General features: G+C 28.4%; 2 protein-coding genes across 2 annotated transcripts; one reads left to right on the forward strand and one right to left on the reverse strand.

The window, feature by feature from the left end:
• Positions 1-336: 336 nt before the first annotated feature.
• On the reverse strand, positions 337-13,530 carry LOC107439529 (proteasome alpha2 subunit). Its single transcript, XM_016052160.4, has 7 exons — positions 13,371-13,530; positions 8,919-8,995; positions 6,368-6,500; positions 4,387-4,509; positions 3,158-3,239; positions 2,959-3,032; positions 337-571 (listed from the first exon to the last, which is right to left on the reverse strand). Exons 1-7 carry the CDS (start codon positions 13,409-13,411, stop codon positions 400-402), a joined length of 702 nt encoding a protein of 233 aa, XP_015907646.1. The 5' UTR covers positions 13,412-13,530; the 3' UTR covers positions 337-399.
• A 171-nt stretch (positions 13,531-13,701) lies between these two features.
• Positions 13,702-18,427, forward strand: LOC107439525 (putative leucine-rich repeat-containing protein DDB_G0290503). The gene has a single exon (XM_016052155.3). It carries the CDS (start codon positions 13,861-13,863, stop codon positions 17,359-17,361), a length of 3,501 nt encoding a protein of 1,166 aa, XP_015907641.2. The 5' UTR covers positions 13,702-13,860; the 3' UTR covers positions 17,362-18,427.
• Positions 18,428-20,863: the final 2,436 nt, after the last annotated feature.

A 20,863-nucleotide genomic window follows, 5' to 3' on the forward strand; every position in this document is an offset into this window, starting at 1 on the left:
GATGAAATCAACAAGAGAAAAAATAAATTTCTTATGCTATTAAAATTTGGCAATGTCTAGTTGGTCCCCGAAAATTTTTTTGGAGCAGATTCGACGCAAATTTAACATAAAATGCCGTTTCTGCGCAGTAACGCGCAAATATACCGGTTTGGCGCAAAATGCGCAGCACTTGAAGCCCTGCCAGGCGAAAGTTAGAAAATCTGTTTAAGATTGTTGAGAATTGGCAAAATAGTTTTTATTTCCGATTTTGGTCCAGTTGCTTTTATGCTGGATAGCGCTAAGACTATCTGATAAGATACATATATAAGTTTCAAAACATTTAAAAAAAAACAATAGTACTAAAAAAAAATTATTTATTAGAAAGAGTTAAGCATAGAACATCAACAAAAATACATTAATTTATAGCTGTGTTAAGTAATCCTTCACTTCTGAAGGAGCGAGGCGCTTAAAACCGCTTTTATTACAAATGCCAATCTCAATGTTGTCAGCAGTCATCTGTCCTTCGAAACCTTCTTTAAGTGTCAATATAGCAGTGTGAATAGCATCTTCTAACTCTAATTCTTCATTATATCTAAAATTTAATAAAAACAAAAATTTTAAATTACACTATATGCATTAAGATTATAGAATTTAGTTATGCAGAGTTTCAAATTTCATCTAAGTTATTAGGGTCGGTGTGTACAGCAACGTAAAATTTCATGCTAGTAGATCATGCAAGTTAAGATCATATTTATTATTATTTTAATATCTCTCCGATAATGAAAAAAACAAAGAAAAATATTTATTGTCCTTTAACTATGTTTAGAAAATACATTAAAATTATTTACTTAACAAACAAAAATGGAAAATTTAGTCCTAGGCTTTCAGACAACCTTTTTTCATTTTTTTTTAAATAAATAAAGTGTGAATTCAAGCTGGTAGATCATGCAAGTTAAGAGCATATACATTATTATTATTTTAATACTTCTCAGATAAAGAAAAATATTTATTGTCCTATAACTATATTTAAAAAAATATATAACATATAAAATAGTTAATATTTAAAAAAAAATATATTAAAATTATTTTCTTAACAAACAAAAAAGGAAAATTTAGTCCTAGGCTTCAGACAACTTTTATTCATTTTTTTAAAAATGAATAAAGGTTGAAAGGAATTTTTTTTCCTTTCCTTGAATGAAGATTTCTTTATTCTAGGCCCAGATCAGAAAAATTATCTTTCTTTTGTCTATTTATGAAAAAAGAAAATTTTTCAACACATTAGCCCTGATTTACTGTGTAAAGAATCAAGGTCACTAATAAAATCACTCTATTAAAAATCAGCCATTTTTTAAAATCTAATCTGCAAGAATGGAATCATAATATATATATATATATATGCTAAAACCAACTCTTTCATAAAATCAATATCACTGTTTTATGTAATTAAATTTTAACAAGGCAAGTGTTTAAAAAAATAAAAAAACTCAGATTTTCCTTATTTGAATATATAGAATTGTCAGTTTTCTCAAGTTTTGTTATAAATAAATAATTTCACTTCGACCTCCTAGAACAAAAGGAATGTTACAGGTCTTTACTACATTTCCATACATGACAACATTGGAGAAATAAAATAATGGAGATTTTACACTTTTTAGGCTACAAGTAAAGTTTTGATACATCATGCACAATTATGTAAGTCAAAAAGAAAATTCAAAATGGGAAATTATAACCACTTACATTAGCGAAGTAAAAATATGTATATAAATCTTAATATAAAGAAGATTTCTTTTAAACCATTATTTATAATTCCGTAAACTATTAACCCTCAACATACTGCAGAATTGGTAAAAGCACAATCTGTTGAGAAATAAGATAAGTATTTTTTTGCCATCAGTGGATATTTTAATGCCAAAATTAATTTTTAAAAAATTTCTTCAACAAATACGGAGAAATTTGAGAATATACAGGTAAACAGGAGACCTGGCAGGTATGCATTTCTTATGAAAATGGAAGGGCAAGAAAAATTTTTTTTCTTAAAACAAACATGATCTTAATAATTGATGGGTAATGTATATTTTGATTAAACAAAAGTGTGAATTCCATGAAATGGTGATATATCAGTAACATACGAAAATTTGTGTTAGAAATATCTCCATGTATCTGATATATCTAATATATCACACACATATATGTAAATTTTAAGGAAAAAAATATTTTAAATGCTCATGCATACATTTCATTCAGAAATGAATCTTGATAGGTAGTGTTATCAAAAATGATTAAATAAAATTTAATATAATAAAATATAAATACTAAAATAAATAAATAAAAATTATTTGAGACGTGGTATCTGAATGGTTTCATGTAAATCTATGTTCCTATTTGAACCTTTATACTGAATTTTTCAGAATGAGAACAAGTAAGAATATATTTGAATTGGATCATATTTTTACAATTAAACATAGGGGGAATTATTTTAAGGACACATAGTTAGCAGTTAAAAGAAATTTGCTTTGGACATACCATACCTAATAAATAAAACATTTTTTTAGAAATTAAAAGAAAAAAATAAACACTGTATATGACTTATAATTTGCCAGTGGCAGTTCCCCCCCCCCACAATGAAAAAAAAAAGAAGACTTATTTAAGAAAATGTTTGGAAAAAAATAATTTTACAGCATTGGGATTTCACATTAAATTGCCATCACATTAAAAAAATATATAAGTAACCATTAATAAATAATTCATTCATCACAAAAATAAGAAAGAAATCATAAAGTTAAACATATATAAGGGAAAGAAAAAAAAGATCGATATTGCTATTTGCTAATATAAAATAAAGTGCCTTGCTGGCATTAGGTTTGCGGGGGTTCCAATTGGAGAGGAGGGGATACAAAAAGTGGAAAATCCCATTAGATTTTTCACCTTTGGTATTTCAACTTATTTAAAAGACTATAATTGTGAGCAAAATAAAATTACCTTTTCTCAAGAAAGGCTTTTCCATTCACATGATTCTTTCCCATTGCAGTGGCTTTCCAAGCAAAATAGGCACCCTAAAAAATATAAAATTTAACTTTTTTTCAAACTTCTCAAAATAAAACAAAAGTTAACAAGTCACTTTCAGATTGCTAGAAATTGAAAGTAATAACAATAAGAGAGAAACAAAACCAAAACTTACAGAGGGATCACATTGAAACAGGTATGGTCTGTCGCTATCCCATCCACAAATCAAAAGAGAAACCCCAAAAGGCCTCACACCACTGAAAATTCAAATCAAATCAATCAATAAATGAAACAAAATGCATCCAAGTGCATACTTCTCTACTTGTATGATTTAAATGAACAAACAAAGCTTGATTTTTAAAGTTTCAAAGGAAACTGTTTTACCCAACTTTGACTATTTTAATAATTAAAACAAATTTAAGGAACTTAATTCATAGTACTTTCAAGTGTAAGCAAAGAAGCTTCATTTTCAGAAAGTTTTTTTTTTTTTTAGTTCAATAAATATTTCACTACAACTTTGTTCAATCTTTTCTCACGACTATACAACCAATAAAGTGCAAAGTTTAACACAGTGAAAAAAAATTTTTATTTCATAAAATTAACACTGAAGGAGGAAATGCTGCTCATAAAAAATAATAGTATAATTAAAAAAAAAGATAAATATTAATGTCATTAATACTACAAATTTAATTATTACTTATTAAAGTAAAATTTTTTTATATGGGTTAAAATTTCACTGCAATTTTTTAAAGACAAGTTTAGTAAGATATTAATTTTGTTTTTGATAATTTTTTTAAAGCAGATATTATAGTAAATGCCAAGCAAAATGCTCTAAAGCTATCAAAATGAGAAAAAAAAAATAATAATTAAAACATTTACAGTTGAAAATTCACAAGTTTTATTTTTAAAAATAAATACTCAATAATTGAAGTTCATGAATTTTTTCCCATGATTTTCAACTCAAACATTAAAGAAGTTTTCAAATTGTTTCTTACTTAATGAATTTTTTTTAATAATTGCATCGAATTAATCCTTGATTTGAAATAGAAAAGTCACTTATAGGTGGTCAGTATCAGACCTCAATATTGCACTCTCTACATTTTGCAGCTCGCTTACAAAAAAGGTAATGGACTAGTTTTAAATTAAAAATAAATGACGGACAGCACATACAATAATTATAAACACATTAGAACACAAGTCACATTTCTTATGTGAGTTTAGTACTTCTATTGAGTAAATTACTCGGTTACACAATACCAAACTGAATGTTAACTTTTATTTAGATAAGAAAACATGAAAATAAGCATAAAAACAGTTTAATCAAATAATGATGACTATACTACAGTTATGAATACTATTGCAGACAATTACATGCAGAATTTAAAATGAATGAAAAAAAATTACCCCGATTGAGTATATTCTTGCATAATATAGGCAACTCTTTGAACTAGCTGACTGGTTGGAATAGGCTCTCCATACCTCAAATAATACTGTTGAGCTAATTTACGAGCTCGTCTAACTAATAATCTAGAAAGAAAAAAAAGAGAAAGAAATCAGACACTTTTTCTTTACATAAGAGCAAGCTTGGAAATAAATGTTTTTGCAAAATTAAATAATTTGGACTTTGGGCTAATGCAAGAGTAAGTTTTGTATTTATTGCATTGGTGATTGGTGGTACACATGCACACACACATTGTAAGGGGTAATTGTAAGCTCAACTCAAAAATCCTGAAAATTTCCTGAGTAAAATCACTAATGATCCTTTTAAAAAAATTAGATGTCTTTATAAATTTAAATCATCGATATTTTCACAGCATGAAATTCTAAATAAGTTATATGCAACATAATTTAAAATAATTATGTATAAGTTTACTTTTATCTCTAATCACATCTATTATTCTACCACAAAATACATTTACAAATGAAAGAAATGCCAAGCATAAATTCTAGTCCTAATATTTATTTTTATACATAAACGTGATTGATGATCTGGGTCTTGGATCCTCGGATGGCGATTAGCGAAAAATTCGGAAGTCCGGATTTCTTTCCGGAGCTGAATCACCTCTGGATTGTAGAAGTAGCAATTCATTTACATTCCAATGGAATGTATTGATTATGAATGGAACGATTCCATTAGAGCTGCACAATGGGCTATAGGCAACTGCAGGGGAAACCTCTTTGAGGATGATTCGAAGACATACCATCAGGGGTAGCAGCAAAGTTTTTAAAAATTTTATGGTAATTTTAGGAACTTTTTTCAAAAAATTTTAGGGGTAATACATGATTTTGCTAGGATAAAAACAGATTACATGGTAGTTTATTACATAACAGAAGATTATTACAATTCATCCACACATATCATAAATAATTGCAAGCCATAAAATAAAGCTCTGAAATTTATTAAGTCAAGAATGAAATCTCTAAAGTGTAAAAATAAAATTTCAACTTTACATATTACCTATCAGAAATTAAGTGCATAATTCAGGAACAGGCAAAAGTGAGAATAAATCAAGAGAAAAAATAAATTAACACCAACTTGGATTTTTATTTAATTTTTACCTTCTTAATCAAAACTTTATTATTACCCTTTACCTTACTTTATTAAGAAAAACTATTGTGTGATATTATTAGATTTCAAATCAGCAATTTATATTAGAAGTTAGAGAAAAACAAACTAATCATGATCATTTTTCTAATATATTCTTGATATGATTTGTGAGATTCTTTTACTGCCCTAAATAGTGTTGTGGTGATCGTCAACACTCCTCCATAATTTCGAATGGTATCTTTGATTAGTCTAAGAGACATAATAGTATTCTCATGCTGACTCACATTAAGCATTGCTTTATTTATCAAAAAACCTCTCTCAGGATCAGAATTCCCATGTGGCAAAATTAAAACAGTTTTAATTAATGTAGTTAAATTCTTATATTTTAGATTATTGCCTTTTTATTTATATTCAACCTATAACTCTAATTTTTTAGGAACACCAACAAAATGTTATCAGATTTTTAGGGTTTGCACATAGTTTCAGGAATTTTAGGGGGAATGCGACCCCTGTACCATAACAGTTTTGATCCTCTGCAGAGGAGAGGAGACCACACGCTTATAGCATAACAAACACAACACTGAATAACAACCTTGTAAAACGTAACCAAAACAAAACTGATATAGAAATACACCATAAAAGATGTCAAATACACCCTTAAATTTACTGAGATCATTTAGGATTAATCAGTGGTGAAAAATTAACTATTATGTCCATAACAATCTTAAATTTAGCACTACTCTACTTTATAAAATACCTTGATTACTTCACGAGGTAAAGATATGAACAATGACAAAACACTGTGTTTAAGGTTGAAACACTTGGAAAAGGTAATACCTGTAATCAGGTCCCATGCCGCTGTAAATCATTCCAATGTGGTTTGTAACCATTTCAACTTTGTGTATACTATGTTCTTCATACAGAACTGATTTGTAATTTTTTTCAGTTGCTAAGACAACACCATTTGAAGCTGCAAAACATAAATAGAAAATTAGAAATAATTACGTTGCTGACATAAGGAATGCATAATGAAAGTAGATGTAACACTATGAAATAAACTCATTAACAAAAACAAATTCCACATCTGATTTTGATAGAATAATATTATCGAAACATCACACCTTAAGTATAATGTTTCAATTGCAGTCGTCCAAGTATCGAGAGTCACAATCGAAGCAAATAAAAAACATGCAAATAAGTGTCTACTCACAATGGCTGTTTTATTTCAGCAAAAAACTGCATCTTTTGAAGAAATGGAATATTCCATTTAGTTTTTGAAATTTGAACGCTTTAATAGAGTGTAAAAAGACACTAAATATCACAAGAAAACTTAATAATTAGAAGTTATCAACCATTGGAATGATTGCGAAGTTCGAAGCAACTTTCAAAAAGTTGCAGGACTCTGAACAAGCATTATAAATTGAGTATTAGTCAAATAATTAAAAAGTTGAAATTTAACATTTTGTTACTCAAAAACCAATCAATAAAAAAAGAAAAAGCATAAACTAGATTAGAAATTATATCAGCCAGGATTAAGAGTTTTTACTGCAGATAATCAAAAAGCTTTATCAGAGATATTTTTATTACAGTTGGAAAGTCCCATACAGTGTTTTCATCATAGAAAAAAAATGGGTGAGAATTTCTCACCCTTTCTCAAAAACAGGGTGAGATTTCAAAAACTTAAGTGAGATTTCTAAAAACTAAAAAAACACAAAAATTCTTGAAAAAAAAAAAAATAATTTCTTTAATTATAATACATTTTTAATGTCTTCTATTTTTTAAAGCATTGAATATTTTAGGTGCATCATCATAGAAGATTTTGCCTTTACAAGGTATTTGTCCATCTTACATTAACACATAAAAAGTTTGAACGTCTTACATGAAGAAACCTAACCTACGGTAAACATGTGGTTGCAGAGAAATGTGTTCTGAAAGGGGTTCTGTGGTTGTGTTCTGTTGNATGAAGAAGATAAGAGAATATAAAAGTAGATAAAAAAAGTAAAATGAGTGTTTTGGTGTAATTACATACGCACATATAATACGTACGTAAATTGCTTGTTTTGGTACATTTCTTTTGTTAAAACTGAATAGCTGAATTTTACTGATTCTGACTATTAATTTGAAATCCTATCACGTTTGGGGATACAAATAACTTTCTCGCAAGGAGAAAAAAAAAAAGTTTATATCTGCGTTAGTCAAAACAGCGTTAAGTGTTCCTAAGCGTTAAGTGTTACAGCTTCAATTGTTATATCATATTATCATTTTTGTATAGAAAATTGTTTGTCAGGATCTCGAGAATGAGAAATTCGCGAAAATTGTGAAATAAAATCACTAAGATTTGACAATTTTAACTAGGATTCCCAGGAAGAAAAAAAAAGAAGGAAATTTTTACAGGAATTACATAAAGGAAATTATGACAGAGAATTAAGCATTTTGAATTGAAAATACATAGATTTCGCACTTTTAAGTGGAATCTCTCGCGCATACCCACTAAGTCCTGTTCAAAATCTCAGTTCTCTAGAAACCTTGCACAAAACCTAATTACGGGAGCTTCCTGGATACAACGTGAGAGTGCAGAATCTCTTTAATTTATATTTTCTGTTCCTCTTCCATCTATGAAAATATTATGAAAATATTTTCCATTATGAAAATATTTTTGCATAAAAAACAAACTCATACTTTAAAATAAATGCAAGCACCAATTTAAAAGAGGGTTTGCAATTCTTACTGTTTTAAAAAAAAAAAAAAAAAAGAAAAAAAAAAAGAGAAAAACTTATGATTTTACCGAAATTTTCAGTATGACGCAGAAATGAAGAGGGCTTCTATTAAACTTTAATCTTCACTTTCTTTCAGAAATTAAGATTGACTTTTCTCTTTTGTTTTTTGTATACAATCTTTCTGTTTTACAGGTGTTTATTATGGTAACAGTATTCAAAACTTTTTTAAGTGTTTCTGATAGACATTAAAGTTTTGTTTTAAGAATTAAGAGGATTCTTTTTACTATTTCATTTTCTTCCTTTCAACTTTAGTTTCTTTAATCTTAAATATTTCTAACTTCATTAATATCTAGTTATTTTAAAATAAATAAAAAGAGTTGCCTTTTGGCCGCCGAATATTCAGTATTTGGCCAAATCACTATTTTGTTACATCATTTGTTAAAAGTATCACCACAGTACTAGTAAGATCAATAAAAGTACTGTTTTAGCCCTAAAAAATATGGTTTATTTGCTAACCAGTACTTATAAGCTTGATTACCCACACATAACATAAGTATTTGTTATAATTCGACTCTAACTATAAATTACAAAATTAAAACAAAAGCATGATTAGAGTTTATAGTAAACTTTTATTTCAATTTTCTAGAACTTTTTTAAAAATAAAACAATACCTTTTATGCCAACAGAAGGAGCTCCAGCCGCAACAGCTGCCAGAGCATATTCAATCTGGACTAGTTTACCAGAAGGACTGTAAGAGATAAAATAAGCTTGAGTTTAGTATTTCAAAACAGCTTACAAAACAATAGTTTTCTGACCAAACAGTACCTAAGCAATTGGTCAAAGTTTTGAAAATTCAAAATACCATTTGCCTCCGTTCATACCTGTACATCATTACTATGAGTTTTCACTGAACAGAGTATAGAATTTGCTGAGAAAAAGTTTAGAGCACAGAAGAATTAACCAGATAATATATATCATACACTGTGCTATTTTATCTTACTAAAATTATCTATTTTAGAAAAAATTTATAAATAGGTAATACTCCTATATGGTACTTGTTTGTGTCAACAACAATTGCCAAAAGAAACAAAACTATCTTCAAAAAATTTGTAGTTGTTTACCCAGGAAGGATTAATAGCTTGCCCCTGAAGTTCGTACTCTTTTTCTTCCTTGCCTGGTTGTGGCTAAAATTTGGTACAGATACATAGGTTACAATCTATAAATCTTCTCTGCTAACGAACAATTTAAAAAATCACAGGTCTTTCAAGATTGCACGAGTGACTTAATAAACATTGCAAAATAGATAGGTAATCTACTTAATACTAAGTCTCATAATCCAGTACTTATGCAAATAGAAATTTTTAAATAAGCATTTATAAATGAATTCTAATACAAACAGTATATATATATAAAAAAAAATTGGTCAGTTGTTTTGTTTTCCAATCTCTTTGGATCTTTTGTATACCATTTAAATCTTGTGAAAGGTTATTTTCAGAGTATAAGCAAAATTACTAAAAAACGGTAGTTTCACAAAATACTGTTTTTTAAAATTTTATTTTTGTATTCCTTAAGAAACGATTAATCTATATTTTTACCATGTTTTTGCGTTGATTTTTCACAAATTATGTCTGAATTTTCAAAAAATAGGTACCTTTCAGAAAAACCTAGACAAACCCCTGATGATAGAAAATTTATTTTTCACTCACCTTTATTTATATAGATTAAAAAAANAAAAAAAAAAAAAAAAAAAAAAAAAAAAAAAAAAAAAAAACAGATTATTTTATTAGCTGTAGTTTGGTAACACATTCAATTCATCTTAAGTTTAAAATCATAGGTAGAGAAATTATTAAAACAAGCAAACGTGTTATCTGTTTTTATAAAGCAATTTTTATTCAGATTTCTTATTTTATATGTAAAATCCTTATTTAAAAACCTATTATGTCTTAAAATTTTCTTTCTAAAATAAGTTAGAATAGTTTTATTTGAAATAGAATACAGGCCAATGTTCATTGCTCAATGTTTAAAATATAATATTTGCATAAAAATGTTTCTTACGAACTATTATTTAACAAAACCAAATTTTATGTCATGAAAAATACTTCTTTCTTGATTAACTATGTAATGAATCCAATATAGCTTTGTTTATTTTTGCATTTCACAAAAAAATTTAAACAAAATATTCCAAGGCTTTTCCAAATAGTGACAGATGCTACTCCTTCCACCTGATTGGGTAAAGGCAAAATATCAGTGCAGATACATCCGATCAGCTTGGTCTTGCTCTAGTCTCGTTGAACATCGGCAAAACTGTGTTTGAGCAATTCAGCCTAATTTTTTTTTGCTTAGACTGGGTTTACATAAACTGTGGAACTGAGGTTTAAACTGCAGAGTTTATACTGCGTTCTGACAATTCAGCGCATATGTTAGATAATTACTAAATAGGATTTTTTTTGGTTTGATCTATTGTAATAGAAGTTCTTCTATTGATCTTTGTAATAGAAGTTCTTCTATTGCAGTTCCTCTTTGATCTATTGTAATAGAAGTTCCTCTGTTGATCTTTGTAATAGGGCCATTCTCCACTGTAAACACTCTAAACTTCAATGCTAGACTCTACCAAAGANGAATTGTAAAAAAAAAATTTATTACCCCATTATTTTACTATTTTTATAAACTTCAAAGGCCTGCAAATGTCCCGTGCATAACAGGAGAATGGCCCCATAGAAGTTCTTCTATTGCAGTTCCTCTTTGATCTATTGTAATAGAAGTTCTTCTATTGATCTTTGTAATAGAAGTTCTTCTATTGCAGTTCCTCTTTGATCTATTGTAATAGAATCATTCTCCAGGGGTGATTGTGAGTCAAACTCAAAAAACCTGAAAATTTCTTGAGTAAAATCATTTATGACGCATTTCAAAAAATTAATGTATTTATAAATTTAAATCATTGCTATTTTAAAAACATTAATTTCTAAATAAACTAGGTATATACAGCATAATTTAAATGAATAACTATTAAGTTTACTTTTATCTCTAATCACATTTATTTTTCTATCAGAAAAAATACTTACAAATGAAAGACGCCAAGTATAAATTCTAGTTCTAATATTTTTAAATAAAATATACAAGAATTTTTATACATAAATGTGATAGGTGATTTCGTGAAACTTCTGGACCTAGAATTTCTGTAAACTTTCGGAGTGCGGTTATGGAAAAATCTGGATTTTTTTTCCCGGAGCACCCCTCTCTTTCGTTTTATGATGGTGACTGCTCATACATTAATTAACGACAATAAGAAAGTTTTAGGCTGATCCTTTTTCATTTGCTGTTCGTAGGTTTTGTTCATTTGCTGTTGAAACAAGACATTATTTCTCATTCTGTACCACAAGAATACGTAAGCTTGAGTTAAAGATTGTTATATTGTATATATTTTTTTAATTGTCTTTCTAGATTTATATGTTTTAAATAAATTGTTTTGGATTAGATTTTAAATAAATTGACAATTTGTTTCAGTCTTAATGATAGTTAGTATTAATTCACATTGACATTCTTTCTACCTACTATTTTGTTTTCAGCTGTCATTAGACTGAACCTAAAAAGGAAGTTATGACGGGTCTTTTACAATGCATAATTTTTCATTGCAAGAAGAAAAAAGTAAGAAAAGCACTACAGATCTATTTAAACAATTTTTTTTTGTTGTTGAGTTTTGTATAAATATCAGAATGATAAAATAATCTTAATCTTTGATGCAACTGTTTAAATAGTTGTATATAATTATTTGCCTCTATTTTTCAAACATAATTTTTCTCTTTTTTCGTCTAATAATTGATGGAATGCCTATAATATGCACATAGACCCACTTTCGGTAAAAAAAATGACCTAGAAATCAGAATGATTTGATCTGTTGTTTCAAAATTACATTGGAATCATCTGAGATAATATTTTTAAAGTTTATATGAGCCTCATTTTGGAACTTTTTTTTAAGAAATTGACTTATACAAAAGATAATATATCAGAAAGAGAAATCTCTTGTAACAGTATCAGCACCAAAAAGTCACAAATTTTTACAACAGATGAGCAAGGGCAGTTAAGAAATTAAAGAAACGGGAAAAAAATATTACAGAAAGAGACCAACTTGAAGACACCACCCAGAAAACCACAACTAATTTTTATTTTCATTAAAAAAAAAAAGGCACAAAACCCTCTTGGCACATTGGTAAAGGTAGAAAACGAGAACAGAGACACACATGGAAATAAATTAATTTAAAAAAAAAAACATGCAAATAATAAAAATAAATAGAATTACAGAGTAAACAAAAACAACTTTACCATAGTACTTGAATTAAAATGCAAGGAATATCCTCTTTATAGCTTTTAGAAAACAACGCATAAATAGAAGTAAATTTTTTACACCAATACGTCCTAACTTTTCCTACATCATTAGGAAAAAACAACTTTTAGTCTTGATAATAAATTTTAGTCTATCATTGTGTTGGCAAATTTGAAAAAAAATAAAAAAAATTTGCATTACCAGGGGTCTTTCTTGACCGAATTTATTAACGTTTAGCGGTACCTTCACAAATTCAACTTTATGAAAAACGGTAGTTTCACAAATTTAATTTTAGGAAAAACGGTAGATTCACAAAATACTTTTTCTTAAAATTTTATTTCTGTATTTCTTAAGAAATGATAAATCCATATTCTTGTCATATTTTTGTGTTGGATTTTTAAATATAATTTTTCACAAATTATGTCCAAATTTTCACAAAATAGGTACTGATCAGAAAAACCTAGACAGACCCCTGATTACTGATCTTGTCTTAAGTATTCATATCTTCTCACATCTGATAATATAAAATAGATCAGCATTTTTCGATGCTGATTTGTTTAATTCTCAGTTGAAAAATCTCAATTAATACAGTAAAAGGAATCATAATTATAGACAACAAAACTAATCACAATAATAATTGCGTTGAGTAAGGAGAAAGAAAAGGGTACTTCATTATGACAATAATAATTATTGGAAAACTAATGGGTAATCAAAGAACTGGAATTTTTTTTTACCAGTTGACATGAATGGCAAATTGATGTTTTTTCAAAAACTAAAGGGAATAAGCGAAAGAAATAATTACCTAAAGGTGGTTAAGGAGAAACTATAACGTTCTGAAGCCATTACAATGTGATCTTTTATTGAATCTTAAAAGTTTTTGTTACCATTAAATCAAGACAACCAAATATGAAAAATGAAAATCATTCAACTCCGGCTTTAGTAGTTAAAGTTACAGTGATTGCATGCTTTGTTTATGCCGTTTATTTCCTTCAATATAATTCTCAGATCCAGAATCAAACTTTTATTTAAAAGTATAGATCCTTTTTAAATTTATTTTAAGAGGTTTTCTTTTCCAAAATAATTCAATATACACAAAAAAAAACTTCTCACTGAATTTTCGCAGAATTCACTTTAACCGTTACGTAAAATTTGTAGCAGAATTTAAATTCTGACTAAACGTAAATATTTATGCAATTTTATTGACAAATTACGATTGATTTCAATTGTTCCTGATTATATATATCAAATGTTTGTCACATGATTCTGAAAATAAAATTTTATTAATTGTCATTATGAGTGGAATTAATATGGCGAGAACTATATTTGAAAATTTTCAAGAAGAAAGTAGGATGTCCTCTGTAGCTCTTCATCAAGCAAATAACCGTATAAAAGATCTAGAAAAACAGGTGCAAGATTATCAAAAGATTAAAAGTATCCTGGAAGATAAAATTCGTTTAGGTTCTAACAGTTCCTTAGAAGACGCTGTCCGTCAGAAAGACATTACAATAAAACATTTTGAATTGCAGCTTAAAAAATCATTACAGCAAAACGAGGAATTAGAGTATCAAATAATTGCTCTTAGATCAAAACAATGTCCGTGTTGTGACACAAATGTGCATTTAGATTTCTCTGCGAAAAAATCACCCGTAAAAAAATCATCTAAATGTGTAAAACAGTATACCAACAAAAAAGTCGGACATCGAGACTATGCCGATCGGCAGTTGATGTTGGAAAGAATAATCGATCACAAAGATAAACGGATCGCTCACTTGTCTAAAGAGGTTACAAGACTGTCTGCAATTGAAAAAGACTTGACTAACAAAATGTATCGACTTTCTAAACTTTTACCTAAGTCACACATGCCTTCAGAAGTGTTAGTTGATTGCTTATTGAAAGAAATTCAAAGCTTAGAGTCCCAGATACAATCATGTAATAATAAAAATGATAAAATTGCGAGTCTGAGTGACAAGACAAATATACCAGATATCTTTCCCGGAACTTCCAATTCAAAAGAGAATATACCAGTTGGTTCAAAGCACATTTCTTTGGATAGGATGCAAAAGAGAATTAACACTCCAATGGATGGTAAATCAACTTATAGCTTAAACTCATTGTTTGATGATATTAATGAACTCAAATATGTATTTTTGAATGAAAATGAAAAATTCCAGCACAGCTTGAATCGCGATCACATGAGGCGTGATGTAATCAGAGTGGAATATAATGATATTATAAACAAGTTAAATGGTATTGCTGAATCTATTCAAAATATTATTAAAGTTGATTCGTCTTTTCAAGACAAACAATCATCAGAAAATGAAGTAGATAAAGTTATATTGCAGTTACGAAAAGATCTGCAAGACAATTTAGAACTGTCTTCTGGGTATAAAAATGAGAATGAATGCTTACGGAAAAAAGTCATTGAGCTGACCCAAAAGCTGTTACAATCAGAAAGAGATAAGATTGATTTTACTGATAAGTCTGTCCAAGTTGTCAATGATAATTTGCCTGTCACTCGTTCTGACTTCAAATATCCAGCTCAAGATGACTTGGAAAAGTTAAGAGAGCAGCTAGACTTAAAAAAGTCTGAATTAGATTCTGCTCGTAATTATATCAAATCTCAACAAAATTTTATTTTAGAACTACAGAGTAGTCTTCAGAAGAGTGACAGTCACGAGTCTGTAAATTCGCAACCAGTCAGAGCTGCACGACAAATGGAAATACCAATCCACAGAAGTTCACAAGTTCCATCTGCAATTGCAACTAACTTTGGAAGCAATTTTCCTGCTGCAAAAAATTTCGCTGATCAAGGTTTTGAAGTTCCCTCAATATCCTCTAATGATTCTTCTGATAGTTGCATATTACATTCATGCAGTAATGATAAAAGAGTCAAATCATTAGAAACAAAATTAAACGTGTCCGAAAAGAGCATCAAAAGTCTCGAGACTCTTATTGAAAATCTTCAAGCCCAAAATGCCGCATTGACAGAAAATAATGGCCAGTTATATGTTGATTTAAGTAAAGCTAAAAGTGAAAAAGCTTTGCTGGAGAAAAATAAAGACATATATTCTTCGCTAAAGTTAAGGATGAATGATTTAAATAGAGAATGTGATGAAATGAGGGATGAAAATCAGGAGCTTTGTGATAAAAATACCCGATTGGAGAAAGAAAAAAGAATTCTGGAGGAAAAATTACAAACTTGTGAAACAGAGAGAAAATCTTTAAATTCAAGTAAATCTTCATTTCAAATGAAGTTAGATGAGGCAAACAAACACAATGAATCACTAGAGGAAAATCTAACCGAGTTACAGAATGAAATAACGAGTTTAAGAGAAGAAAACAAAAAATTAAAATCGAGTAATCTAAACAGAGATTATAATGAAAAAATTTTACACATGCAGCAAGCCCTTAAACAAAAAGAAAATGAAGTTGACGATTTAAAAGAAGAGATGCATGCCCTAGAGACTCAAGCGTTACAGATGAACAGTTATCGAAGGCACTTCCGAAATGAGTTGAAAAAACTGTGTGATGCTTTAATGGAAGAAAGTGACACCAACGTTAGCTCTGCACAGAGTAAAGCTATCTATAAAGCTGCTATACTTCGCTCTCTTAAAGCTTTATTACAGTTGGATATAAATGATGATAATCTTACGGATTCTTCAAATAGTGCATTGGATGAAATAAGGAATCAATATAACATATACCTCACGGAGGTAAAACGCATTAGCGAATTACTTTCAATCAAAAACCAACAAAGAGAGGAATTATTGAGGGAATATATAAACATTGATGATTTTGGAGAAGTAGATGCTTATCTTAGTCTTGAAAGAAATTTATCTGGGAGTTCTAATTCAGCTTCTGGTGAGGAATCACCACCCATAATTCCAACTGTTTCAGGAGTGGGATCAATATCTTCTAGTGTGCAATCAATGCCAGTTATTTCAGTAGCATCTGGCATCAGATCAATACCAGTTGTATCATCTTCTGGTGTTCAATCTATACCTCACATTTCAACAGTCTCTGGTATAGGATCAATACCAGTTGTGTCATCATCTTCTGGCATAAGATTCGCACCTTATGTTTCATCAGCTTCTAGAGTTGGGTCGATACCTGTTATTTCAACTGCTTCTGGAGTTGGATTAGTACCCGTTATTTCAACTGCTTCTAGAACAGGATCTGCTTCTTCTGCAGAAGGTGTTGGATTTTCATCTGGAACGCATACACATGTTAATGAGGAAAGGATTCAAACGGAAAACAATACCATTCAAAACTATGCTGGATCAATGTCGGAAGTGATGAAAACTTTGCAAGAAGACCTGCAGCGTCAAAAGAACGTAACTGCCTTTTTTGTGTCCAAATGTGTGAATCTTGAACAGCAGCTCAAATCGGAACACGATTTTAAATGCCGAAATGAAAGAGATAATGCATCACATGAAGAGTTCATGAAAGAATTTAAAAAGCAATTGAAAGAAAAAGACCATAGGATAAGTCGTTTGGAACAGCAGTTTGTTAGTTTACATACAGAAAAATCAAGTGTCGAGATTGGTATGGAGCAACAAAAAAGTGAAATAGAATGGTTGGTGAATAAAAATAGACAGTTATTTGAAAAAGTGACAGCAACTGAAACTGAGTTATGTAAGTCCAAAGAAGAAAAGAGTCGAATTATAAATGAAGTTGATCATCTGAAACGTGAATTAATTAATAAAAAGTATGAATATGCAAAAGTTGAAAATGAAGTCAAACATTTACGAGAACATATAGCACATTGTGAATCAAGTGCTTCGATTAGATAATTAAGGGATAAATATTTCATCTACTTGTTCATAAAACTTTTTGCATATCATGCTTATTATCATTGAAATATTTGTCGTAATTTTATTTTTTTTCCTTCGATTTTGACGAAAATTTAGAAATTGGTGTTTTTATTTTTAAATTACTTATAAAATTATTTTATAATAAATTATATTGATCATTTTAACTTATTTTGAATTTTGTTTATTGTGACATGAAACTAATTTCTATCTATTTTTTATTTTCAAATGTTCCTAGTAGTGTATGTGATATGTATCTATTAATTTAAATATATGTTTTTTTGAAGTATATCTATATATTTGTATAGTTAAACTAGTGCTACTGCCATGAAGTTAACAAGCATATAGTGTTAATTATTTCTTGTAAATCATCTGCAATGTGATTGAATAAAAAAGTTGTTTATCAATAATTGAATTCTATATTAAGATACTTTTTTTTTAAATGTTTAAATCTATCAAGTGTTCTACAAATGTTATTGGTACTTTAATAAGTATTTGAATTGGATGCACTTTTAACTAAAAGCTCTGTATATTTTCTATCTAAATTAAAAAATCATGAGGTTTGACACTGTTTTAGAAGTTCAACTTAACGTTATATTTGTTTTGCTATGCCAAAACTGTAAGACCCCCGTGGCAGCACGATGACATTGTCTCATAGTTCTTGCAGAAAGATTTTTTATTTGGTAAGCAAAAAATTTTGATTTTTTTTTATCTGCAGAATTTTTGTGAAGATTTTTTTTCTGCAAAGTTTTTATTTCTTCCTATTCTGCAGAATTATTTTCAAAAAATGCCTTTCTTGCACATCAAAGATGGAAGAAACGTTCATTATTTTTTTTTTGAATATTCCCTTTGAGAATAAGAAAAATTACGCAATGACTGATTGATATTGTAAAAGCTAATTTCCAAATCAATAAAATTTTAAAAAGTAAACTACACAAAAAAGTTTTAGAACAGGAGAATATAACCAATAATATCAGAATGTATATTCTTTTATATGTATATTAAAAAAAAAATCTTACATTTATAATTAAAAAATTTTTATACTGTTCTATTCTGTACATAAAGTTTTTTTTTTTTTTTTTTTTTAAANTTTTTTTTTTTTTTTTTGTAAACAGGAAATGCTTCTTTAACTTGAAATTAGTAATATATATACAGGTTATCTGCGCACCTGGAAAGTCATGAAAAATCATAGAAAGTTATGAATTCCGATATTCAACAAAATTTGTCATGATTTTAACTATTTTTAAAATGGAATTTCCCCCCTCCCTATTTCACAGTGTTCCGATGTTTCAAATGTCTGAATTAGTAGCAAAATATAGTCATTTTTTACTCATAGTTATTTTTTATTAAAATACAAAATTTTTTTATCCTGTTCTTTAAAAATTATGGTGTTCTTTCAAAAAATGAAAGAAAGAACATCATTTCTAGAGTGAATTATCTTTTAAACTCTGAGATTTCAGAATTTTTTTATTTTGCCAATTTGAAATTCTAGTTTGGGCTACATTTACACTTAAAGTAAAGAAGAAATAAAACAGCTTTAAATATCTGACAGTATTTAGTTATTTGCTTTAGTATATTTTTCAGCTATTTCATTGTTTCCACTTTTCCTTTACTCTGTTTTTTAAGTTTAAAATCAATAAATATGAAAGTGCAGAGTATAACAGTTTTAGTTATACCTATCATTTCAATTAATGTTATTATAATCCTTTTTTAAATTTATTGTTGTGTTTTTGTGGAGAAAATAGTAACTTCGGTGAAAAATTCTTGGAATTATTCATGAAAAGTCATGGATTTGAAAATCTAAAATGTAGCAGATACCCTGTATATTGGAACATATGTGGCCCCAATAATTTCTCAAATTTATTGCTTTGCTCCTAAGGCACAAAAAAGTTAGAGACCCCTAGTTTAGACTGTTGAAATTTAATTTTTAGTGAATTCAACAATTCTTTTATGTTGCCTGATATGATTTAGTACTTTTGTTTTAAATGAGCACTAATTGTTTATTATATTTCAGACAAAGTAAGTGATTGGAGTAAAGTAGTTATTGCTTATGAGCCAGTCTGGGCCATTGGAACTGGAAAAACAGCATCCCCAGAACAAGTAGGTTTTAATTATTTTTTTTAAATTGTAGATTAGGTAGTTCTTCCTATGTTTATTTTTATTATGTCTTGTCTTATATTTGCTGTAGTTATTTTATAATTTATGAAATGTAGTAATTTTATAATTATAAGGTTTTCAAACGAATTAATGTTTATATACCAGCTTTTTAAAATGTGTAATATGTAAAAACTGATATTACTCCTCAACAATTTTTAAATCACCTTCTTGTCCTCCCGATTAAGAGAAACTCATAAAAATCTTGCTAGTTGAGAATAACATTATAAAGAAAGACGAGAATACAATTAAACATTTGTAATAGTAATCAAAATTATACATATAAACACATATAATTTTACCAGTGGGTAATTATTTTTGAAACAATGAATAAATTTTTTTTAAGGAAATACAATATGAATAAAAAGCTTACAGTGTTTTTAAGGGATGGTGACTTATTTTTACAAAAAGGGCATATCAAAGGTCAGACAGGGCAGGTTTCCCATCAAAAACGCTTAGGGAAGTACATTGTTTTCACGTATTCATAGATATTGTAAATACCACCTATTATTCATTAAGTTTGAATAGCAGTTGAAACTAACTAACCCAAATATAAAAATATTTTGACTACTCTTAGTTTTTTAAAACCTTTTTTGTATGTAGCTTTTAATAAATTATACCAGGGTGCGTAGCATTTGTAAAAAGTACTTGAAGGTGCTTTTTGGGAGATTTCGTCTGAAAGCTTTTAAAGGTGCTTTTTTCAGCTGCCGTTTTTAAAAAGTGCTTTTTTGTCATGAATATTTTTTTTCCTTCAGTGATATCTGGCGGATCCACTGCATTTCACAAAAAATGGGGTGTTTGCTACGTAATCATTCACACGGACTGCATGTCGTACCCACGTTATGGCTTGCACATGCGCGCACACTCGAAACTGAAACCCCGAGTGCTCCAATTCGGATAGAGTCAGATCCTTATTAAATTTTTTNCTCATTTCTAAACAACGTTTGTCCAGCAGTGTATTTTATAACGTAATTTAGAAAGAAAAGAAATATTTGTTTAAAAAAAATTCTGATTTTTATATTAAAAAAAAAAACTTTTGATTAAAAAAAACCCATATATTTGTTACACTTAGACAAAAAAAAACATTTTTTGATAGTAGAATTCTGTTTAATTTTCTGGATGTTGAAAAATTATATATATAAATATAATTGTTTAACAGTTACATATTATTTATAATGTATACATAATTATTTAGCAATTACAGAAGATATTTTTATAGTTTGTGCAGTACTTATAATTGTAAAAAATGAATAATGCAATATGCATATAGTTTATTTGCAAAAATTCTTCCAAAATTGTATTTATTCTAAAATTTTATGTTCTTATGTCT

This window comes from Parasteatoda tepidariorum, chromosome 9, assembly GCF_043381705.1.
Source record: "Parasteatoda tepidariorum isolate YZ-2023 chromosome 9, CAS_Ptep_4.0, whole genome shotgun sequence".
NCBI lineage: Eukaryota > Metazoa > Arthropoda > Arachnida > Araneae > Theridiidae > Parasteatoda > Parasteatoda tepidariorum.